Genomic DNA, 10,094 nt, shown 5'->3' with positions numbered 1-10,094 from the left:
ATAAGAGTTTAAGACCCCTGTTCTACACAGGCTGTGTGTGTGTGTGTGTGTGTGTGTGTGTGTGTGTGTGTGCGTGCGTGCGTGCGTGCGTGTGTGCGTGCGTGTGTGTGTGTGTGTGTGTGTGTGTGTGTGTGTCCTCTGGTGCTGGCCTGTGTTTTCCTCTAGACACTGCTGATGGAGTGTGTTCAGCCTGATGTTTGCTAGCTGCTCTTGATCTGCATCCAGCTCCGTCTCTGGAGGAATCTTGAGCTGATCTGGAGCTTCAGATGTTCCTGCACCTCTGACTTGTAAATGAACTGTAAATCATGAATAAATGAGTATGATAATGAGCTGCAGTGTGCTGTAGGAGGACAGATGTTTCTGATCGGCTTCAGTCTGTCAGGGTCAGCCGGAGTTCAGCGCGGTCACTGGTGATGCACTGATGGAGAGACGGTGCTGAGAGGATCATCCAGCCGCTTATTAAACATGCTGACATGTCTGAATCTACATACACACATGCAGAAACACAGACTTAAATGCATGAATAAACAGATAGATGGATAAGTGTAAATATAAATGAGGTCATATATAATTGAATGAAGCAGATATATTAATGTCTTATTAATGTATTCATGAATCATTTGATCTATTTTCTGCATAAATTTCTCATTTACATTTTATTGTTTTAAACTTTAATTAGTTTAATTTTTGTTTCCACTTTTAATCCTTTAATTTGAATTGTTCATGTATATGTGTTTATGCGTTTGATTATTTTTATTGATTTATTTATATTTGTATTCATTACTGCATTTATTTATTTCCATATTCATTTATTTTAGCCTGGATCCTCTTTACTCAGACTGCAACATGTAGATGAGGGGGGCGGGTCCTCATCAGAAGATCCTTTAATGACTGCTCTTTATTAATTGGGCCTAATCAAGCCACGTCAGCATCATTAATGTTAGACACAGAGTTGTCAGTAATGCGGTGTGCATGCGGCGGTGATGTGTAAATCAGTCATGTCAGTCATATCAGCTGCTTCAGTATTCAGTGTTACTCAGTTGCAGATTATTTGTCCAGCGCTGTTCACCGTAATTACAGTTCCACAGCAGCTTTCCAGATGATGCACATCATGATATCAGTCTGCATCAGAGAGCTCAGCTGTCGTGGTGCACAGTCAATACACACAGTTACCCTGCAGCTATACAGCATATAAACCTTCTGCTTACCTGCTGCATGGAGGGCGCCATAGTGACCAGTGTCTTCAGGTAGAATGCTTAGAACTTGTTGGCGTGGGTTTCCTCCACAGTCCAAACACATGCGCTATAGGGGAACTGATCAACTACACTGGCCGTAGTGTATGAGTGTGTATGGGTGTTTCCCAGTGATGGGTTGCAGCTGGAAGGATATCTGCTGTGTAAAACATATGCTGGAATAGTTGGTGACCCCTGATAAATAAATGACTAAGCTGAAGGAAAATGAATGAAGGAATGAGATCTAACATTCCTATTACCTAGTATCAGTGAACTGGCATGATGAAGATGATGATGATGATGTAGAAGATGATGATGATGATGATGAAGATGATGAAGATGATCATGATGATAAGGATGAAGATGATGATGATGATGATGAAGATGATGATGATGATAGTGATGATGGTGATGATGATGATGATGATGATGATGATAGTGATGATGGTGATGATGATAATGATGATGGTGATGATGATGATGATGATGATAGTGATGATGGTGATGATGATAATGATTATGGTGAAGATGATGATGATGATGATGATGATGAAAGTGATGACGGTGATGATGAAGATGATGATGATGGTGAAGATGATAAAGATGATGATGATGATGAAGATGATGATGATGAAGATGGTGATGATGATGATGATGGTAATGATGATGAAGATGATGAAGATGATGAAGATGATCATGATGATGAAGATGATGATGAAGATGATGATGATGATGAAATTGATGATGGTGATGATGAAGATGATGAAGATGGTGAAGATGATTGTGATGATGGTGATGATGATGATGATGACGAAGATGATGATGATGATGATGATGATGGTGATGATGATGATAATGATGGTGATGATGATGACGATGATGATGATGTTGATGATGATGATGGTGATGATGATGAAGATGATGGTGATGAAGATGATGGTGATGATGATGAAGATGGTGATGATGAAGATGATGATGATGATAATGAAGATGATGGTGATGATGATGAGGATGATGATGATGATGTAGATGATGAAGATGGTGATGATGATGGTGATGATGATGATAATGATGATGATGATGATAATGATGAAGATGATGGTGATGTTGATGATGATGATGATGATAATGATGAAGATGATGGTGATGATGATGAGGATGATGAAGATGGTGATGATGAAGATGATGATGATAATGAAGATGATGGTGATGATGATGATGATGATGATGATGGTGATGATGATGATGTAGATGATGAAGATGGTGATGATGATGATGATGATGATGATGGTGATGATGATGATGTAGATGATGAAGATGGTGATGATGATGGTGATGATGATGATAATGATGAAGATGATGGTGATGATGATGATAATGATGGTGATGATGATGAAGATGATGATGATGATGAAGATGATGATGATGATGAAGATGATGGTGATGATGATGAAGATGATGATGAAGATGATGATAATGATGAAGATGATGGTGATGATGATGAAGATGATGATGTAGATGATGATAATGTAGATGATGAAGATGGTGATGATGATGATGATGAAGATGGTGATGATGATGATAATGATGGTGATGATGATGATGAAGATGGTGATGATGATGATGATGATGGTGATGATGATGATAATGATGGTGATGATGATGATGATGATGATGATGATGATGGTGATGATGATAGTGATGATGGTGATGATGATGATGATGATGGTGAAGATGATGATGGTGATGATGATGATAGTGATGATGGTGATGATGATGAAGATGATGGTGATAGTGATGATGAGGATGATGATGATAATGATGGTGATGATGATGAAGATGATGATGATGAAGATGATGTTGATAATGATGATGATGATGATGATGATGATGATGATGATGTTTCAGGATGAAGGTCATGATGATGTTTTCCATGTGTTAGCGGATATAAACATAGAGTGGGCCGTAAAGAGCAGCTGCTGGAGTTACAGAACAATTGTTCTGGGTCTGTTCTTGTCAGGCTTGGAGGATCCTGTGTTTCTGCTACAGATTCTCTTGTCAGTCCTGCTGCAACTACAGCTCCAATTTCATGCATGTTAGAGAGAAAGACAGAGGTGCTCGCAGAAGTGTGTGTGTGTGTGTGTGTGTGTGTGTGTGTGTGTGTGTGTGTGCTGAGTGTTGTAAAGGCAGCAGTGATTGGTTAAGCAGGAGCAGAGTGCTGGAGTGAGAGATTGGAGTGTTGAATCCCTGCTGTGAGAAACAGAGCCGATCTGCCACCTAGTGAACATGTTTTTCAGACACACACACACACAATTCAGTTTCTGCAGAGTGTGTGTGTGTGTGTGTGTGTGTGTGCAGCCGGCGAGTTATATAACGCAGACAGGGCTTTATTTCCTCCGCTGTGCTGTGCTGTGCTGCTCTGCCGTCAGCGCTGATGTTGTGGGTGTGATTCTGCTGATTTGCATAAATCATTCTGTGTGTCCTCAGATGATGGAGGGCGGGGCTTGTGTGTTGTGGGTGGAGTCTGGGATTAGAGAGGATTAGCTCAGAATTGATGAAGGATGAGGATGAGGAGGAGCTCTGATGATGAACTGCAGATTTGTGTTGCTGAAGCGGCAGAGTTTACATCTGACTACATTCACTGCTGCGCACGCAGTGTGTGTGTGTGTGTGTGTGTGTGTGTGTGTGTGTGTGTGTGTGATCTCCCAGCATCCCTCAGTGTTCTCTGCTAATGCGTGTCTGTTTTCCTCCTTCAGTTCCTGCAATCATCTACAAGGTTTCAGAGGACATCACTGTGAACGAGGGCAGCAACGTCACCTTGACATGTTTAGCCAATGGGAGACCAGATCCTGCCATCACCTGGAGACTGCTCAACCCATCAGGTGAGAGACAGCCAATCAGCTAACCCTAATCACATCTCAATAAGCCACAACACACTCACAACAACCCAAATCACCTTACCAACAACTACCCTGGAGACCACTCTAAAATAACAACACCTGCAACACCTTAACTCACCTAGCAACACCCAAATCACCCTAGCAACACCCAAATCACCCTAGCCACACCCAAATCACCCTAGCAAAACTCCAAATCACCCAAGCAACACCCCAAGTCACCTACCAACACCCCACATTACCTAGCTACAACCCAAATCACCCTAGCAACACCCCATATCCCCCTAGCAACAACCCCAAATCACCCTAGCAACAGTCCAAATCACCCTAGCAACGCCCCAAATCACCTAGCTACAACCCAAATCACCCTAGCAACACCCCAAACCATTCTAGCAACACTCTAAATCAACTAGCTACAACCTAAGTCACCTAGCAACACTCCAAAACACCTAGCAACAATTTAAATCACCTAGCAACAGCACCCCTGAGGGTCAGACCTGTTGAACACACCTGCCGATCCCCCTGTCAGTGTGTGAGGGTGTGTCCAGCTGTAGTTCCCGCTGTTTCTCGTGTCCTTCAGGAAACCTGCACACACACCCTGACCTGGATTCTGTCCGCATGTTCTCCATCTGTCAGACAGGAAGTCGAAAGAGTGTCAACGTGAGTGATGCATGTGGAGCAGTGTGTGTGTGTGTGCGTGCGTGCGTGCGTGCGTGTGTGTGTGTGGTTTCATGTTCACAGCGTATCTGTCGTCCAGAAGATCTTCCTCATCGACTGCTGCAGACGCGCTGGGAGCTGCATTTACTGAGGAGAGCTGAGCGCTGTTTAAAGTATCGACCCGCGTGTGCGTATGTGTGTGTGTGTGTGTGTGTGTGTGTGTGTGTGTGTGTGTGTGCGCGCTCTGGATCGATGCAGTGATGTCTCCACAGAAGGTCAGTAAAGGTCAGAGACGGAGGCCTGTTAGCTGCTGTATCATTAATCAGGAGTTATCAGCGTAACATTAGCCTAGCGCTGACCTCTGACCCCGCATTAACTGCTCCATTACGAGCTGATGCTTGCTGGACATCATTATTCCCTTCATAAAGACTGCTGCTCTGTAGAGTGTGTGTGTGTGTGTGTGTGTGTGTGTGTGTGTGTGTGTGTGTGTGTGTGCGCGCGTGCGTGTGCGTGCATGCGTGTGTGCGTGCGTGCGTGCGTGTGTGTGTGTGTGTGTGTGTGTGTGTGTGTCTGTGCGTGTGTGTGTGTGTGTGTGTCTGTGCGTGTGTCTGTGTGTGCGTGCATGTGTGTGTGTGTGTGTGTGTCTGTGCATGTGTGTGTGTGTATGTGCGTGTGTCTGTGTGTGTGTGCATGTGTGTGTGTGTGTGTGTGTGTGTGTGTGTGTGTGTGTGTGTGTCTGTGCATGTGTGTGTGTGTGTGTGTGTGTGTGTCTGTGTGTGTGTGTGCATGTGTGTGTGTGTGTGTGTGTGTGTGTGTGTGTGTGTGTGTGTGTGCATGTGTGTGTGTGTGTGTGTGTGTGTGCATGTGTGTGTGTGTGCGTGTGTGTGTGTGTGTGTGTGCATGTGTGTGTGTGTGTGTGTGTGTGTGTCTGTGCATGTGTGTGTGTGTGTGTGTGTGTCTGTGTGTGTGTGTGCATGTGTGTGTGTGTGTGTGTGTGTGTGTGTGTGTGTGGTTGTGCTGAACTCTGCAGATTTCCTGGTTTTCCATAAATTAGTATTCGCTAAATAACAGCACAGAGCCTCACTGTGGTAAACCAGGCTCATGAATAAAACATGAGTATGCAAATGAGGCTTGCTCTGCTCAATACTGTGCTGTGGAGCACTTCCTGATTAACGGTGACCAGATCAGTCTGTGTGAGATGAACAGATGAAGGGGTCGGGGTGTCCCAGTTCTCTTCATCGTGAAGGTGTGGGGCTGCGGGGAAGGGCTGATTATTCAGGACCACACTCGAAACCAAGGGCGTGATTATTTCCCAGAATCTGAGGTGTGCAGTACTGAGTTACATACATGTACAAGTGAAGTCAAAGATGTGAACTTTTACTCCAGTAAATGATCAGAGATAAGTCAGTACTCCTCTACATCTGCCGCTGTTCCTCCGCTACTGATGATGAACATGACTCGTGTCACGTGTTTGTGTATCGCGAGGCGCTGCACTGGAGAGGTTGTGTCGCGAGAGGTTGCTATAGAGACGCGTCTCCTGCTTTCGGTTACAGCGCACACACTCATGTGGGAATGATGGCTGAAGTAAAGGAAGGTGTGCGAGTTTATTCTGCGCTCACGCCGTGTGCGGTTCCGAGAGGACGCTCACGCTGTCTGTGCAGTGAGTATATCTGACCAGCTCAGCCGCTGCCTCACGTTCAGCCTCACTCCAACATGTCCACAAGAACAGTTTGATAATGTGATGATGCTGTTCATCAAACTGACCTCACAACATGTACATGAGGAACAGCTCCAACCTGAAAACACAGAGGCTCAGACTCAACATGACCCACATTTGAACCTGATTAACGCAAACTATGGGAACATTATATGCATGAAGTAAGAATAATGGGGGTACAGCGGTTAGCACTGTTACTACACAGCACTCAGCTCTCTGGTTTGAGTCTCGGCTGGGTCAGTTGGTGTTTCTGTGTGGAGTTTGCATGTTCTCCCCGTGTTGGTGTGGGTTTCCTCCGGGTGCTCCGGTTTCCCCCACAGTCCAAACACATGCGCTATAGGGGAACTGATCAACTACACTGGCCCTAGTGTATGAGTGTGTGTGTGTGTGTGTGTGTGTGTGTGTGTTTTCCAGTACTGGATTGCAGCTGGAAGTGCATCCTCTGTGTAAAACATATGCTGGAATAGTTGGCGGTACATTCTGCTGTGATGACCCCTGATGAATAAAGCACTAAGCCAAAAAGAAATTGAATGAATGAATGGTCAGCATTATTACCCCCCCCCTGTATATTTTACCCCAATTTCTGTTTACCAGAAGGAAGATTTTATCAACACAAGACATATCTTCTCCATGATGACAGCACATCATATTAGACTAGATCTTCTTCAAGACACTAGTGTTCAGCTTACAGTGACATGTAAAGGCTTCACTAGGGTAATCAGGGTAAAGTTAGGGTAATTAGGCAAGTCATTGTATAACAGTGGTTTGTTCTGGAGACAATCCAACACTAATATTGCTGAAGGGGTGAATAATATTGAGCTTAACATGTGTTTAAACATTAATAACTGCTTTTATTCTAGCCCAAATAAAACACATCAGACTTTCTCCAGAAGAACAGATATTAGAGGAAACACTGTCAACAACTCTTTGCTTTAATAAGTGTAAATATTTAAAAAAGAAAAATTCAGAGCAGAGCAGATAATTCTGACTTTAATTTGACTTTAACTGTATATATATATATATCTCGAATCTGATTGGCTGATAGCCGTGGTATATTTAGGTAATTTCCGCATCCGTACAGCCTCTTTACCCTTTGTGTATCACTCCGCCCACACACAGCCAGGAACAAGCAGAGACTCTACAGTTTGACAAACATTACTGCTGTTACACAACACAATACACATTTGAGGCTGTTTTAGTGCAGAATGAAGCTGTTTATATTGCAACTGTACACCTGTTTACAGTGTCTGCTGTAATGCTAATGCTGTTATGGTGTGTTTACATGATGAATATGGCCACTGTGTACATGCGCAGGACAGTTATGATCTTATTGTCACATTATTTGGTGAGGATAACATGATATATGCCTTCAGTGATGTCCTGAAGATAAACACCTGAATAACACAACTGGAGTAACTCGGTCAGTGTCTGATCTCACATGAAGCAGGAGCGCGTGATGACCCATGATGACGTGTGCAGGTGCTGTAGTGCTGGCCATTGCTCAGGGGTACATTATGAAGCCCTTCCTCTTCACACTCGGGTCCAAGCGCCAAGGAGAATGGGTTCAAACACAGAGTTGGGATTGGGCCTTGCTGTGCTGGAGCTGATGTGAATGTGCTGATCTGCAGTACTGGTGTTCTCTGAGTGTCTCCAGTGCGCCCTCTGCTGGAGCAGATGCAGAACCACAACCCATACTGATGCTGCTCTCTCTCTCGCTCTCTGTGTGTGTGTGTGTGTGTGTGTGTGTGTGTGTGTGTGTGTGTGTGTGTGTGTGTGTGTGTGTGTGTGTGTGTGTGTGTGTGTGTGTGTGTGTGTGTGTGTGTGTGTGTGTGTGTGTGTGTGTGTCAGCCGAGGCTCTGGATGTGGGCGAGTATCTGGAGATTTCGGGGGTCGTTCGCTCTCAGGCGGGACGCTACGAGTGTAAAGCCAGCAATGATGTCTCCACACCTGATGTCAAATACGTCAATGTGGTGGTCAACTGTGAGTATCAGTGTGTGTGTGTGTGTGTGCTGTGAGGGATGTGTGGGTGTGTGGTCAGTGTGTGTGCGCGCTGTGACTGATGTGTGTGTGTGTCCGCAGACCCGCCGTATATAAAGGATGTGCGCAGCTCGGAGACGGCCGTGGGTCAGGCTGGAGTTCTGCACTGTGAAGCGTCCGCCGTCCCACAGCCTGAGTTTGAGTGGTACAGAGACGAGCGCAGGTACACACACACACACACAGTGACACACACACACTGACACACACACATGCAGACCAAACACTGACCACACACACACACACTAATGTTAAAGCGTTAGTTAGCCAGGAGGGTTTTCTATATTTTACAACATTCTGCTAACCTTCCACAAACACTCAGCTAATTCAGGTAATGTTACTGCTAACGTTCAGCTAACCTTGAGCTAACATTGAGCTAAAATTCAGGTATATTACTGCTAACATTGAGCTAACATTCAGGTAATATTACTGCTAACTTTCAGCTAACATTGTGCTAACATTGAGCTAACAGTCAGGTAATATTTTTCCTAACGTTCAGCTAACATTTTATTAACATTTAGCTATCATTGAGCTAACATTCAGGTAATGTTATTCCTAACAATCAGCTAACATTCCACTAACGTTCAGCTAACATTGAGCTAACATTCAGGAATGTTACTGCTAACGTTCTCCTAACATTCAGCTAACATTAAGCTAACATTCAGTTAATGTTACTTCTAATGTTCAGCTAACATTGAGCTGACATTCAGGTAATGTTACTCCTAACGTTCAGCAAACATTGAGCTAACATTCAGGTAATGTAACTCCTAACGTTCAGCTGACATTGTCGAAACATTAAGATAACCCTAACATTAGCTAACAGTGTTCTGTTTCCCTGGCTTGGCTCATGCTCTCCACACAGTTCTCTGGTGTTCAGCATCAGAGATCTGACCTGTCTCTAGATTTACTTCCGACGTCTTCATACAGCAGATAGTGAACGGCTCACTGAGTTGAATACTGTATGTGTTGCGCTCTGCATGCAGTTACACTTATATTTTTATGATATTGATATAATGAAAGGTTTGAATATTCTGGAGCCCCGTCTGCTTCTGTACATGTGTGACGCTCCGCAGCAGACAGAACTGGTGTACATTAATCAGAGCTATGGGGTGTTCTCCTGCTGAAGTGTAGTGTAGATCAGTCATCGGCTCTTCATCTGTGCTCAAACATGAGTCAATAAACACACGAACCATCGTTTTCCTGACAGTACTGAGAGACACCCGATAGTCAAACTGGAGTAGACATGTAGAATGTAGATAACTTCTGTACATTATGATCCTTCAGTGTTTATGTGTGTTCATCAGTTGTGTTGATCAGTAAGTGTGTTATGAGGCATTATGGCTACAGTATGTGTCGAACAGCAGTGGAATATGAGCAGTGTAATTCAGCAGATCGTCCTGTTTTAAACGTGCTCCTGTATATTAATGTCCATATATTAAACACTGCGCGCTCGCCGCTGTTTCATTCACTCTCAGCTCCTCGTCTGAACTCTTCATCAAGTGAACTGATAGTATTGAGAATATCTCCTGTGAGAGTATCGTTATTAGCCAGCGTTTC

The 10,094-nt window shown here is 44.1% G+C and overlaps 2 protein-coding genes across 4 annotated transcripts in view; both read left to right on the top strand.

Moving 5' to 3' along the window:
• Positions 1 to 3,815, top strand: part of LOC147840743 (uncharacterized) — a 4,469-nt gene extending 654 nt beyond the window's left edge. The window contains exon 2 of the mRNA XM_087283420.1: positions 1,589 to 3,815. Coding sequence (XP_087139546.1) covers positions 1,589 to 3,145 — 1,557 coding nt within the window. The 3' untranslated portion in view covers positions 3,146 to 3,815. The remainder of the gene's footprint in view (positions 1 to 1,588) is intronic.
• lsamp (limbic system associated membrane protein) overlaps positions 1 to 10,094 on the top strand; it is a 170,177-nt gene that overhangs the window by 147,677 nt on the left and 12,406 nt on the right. For all 3 annotated transcript variants that reach the window (XM_087283280.1, XM_087283281.1, NM_001039832.1), the window contains 3 exon segments: positions 3,989 to 4,114; positions 8,352 to 8,483; positions 8,583 to 8,703. In XM_087283280.1, the coding sequence (XP_087139406.1) occupies positions 3,989 to 4,114; positions 8,352 to 8,483; positions 8,583 to 8,703 (379 nt within the window).

The sequence above is a fragment of the Danio rerio genome, chromosome 15, assembly GCF_052040795.2.
Source record: "Danio rerio strain M-AB ecotype USA chromosome 15, GRCz13ab, whole genome shotgun sequence".
Classification (NCBI taxonomy): Eukaryota; Metazoa; Chordata; class Actinopteri; order Cypriniformes; family Danionidae; genus Danio; species Danio rerio.
Note: the sequence above shows the minus strand (reverse complement) of the source record. Positions and strands in the feature narration are given on the sequence as shown.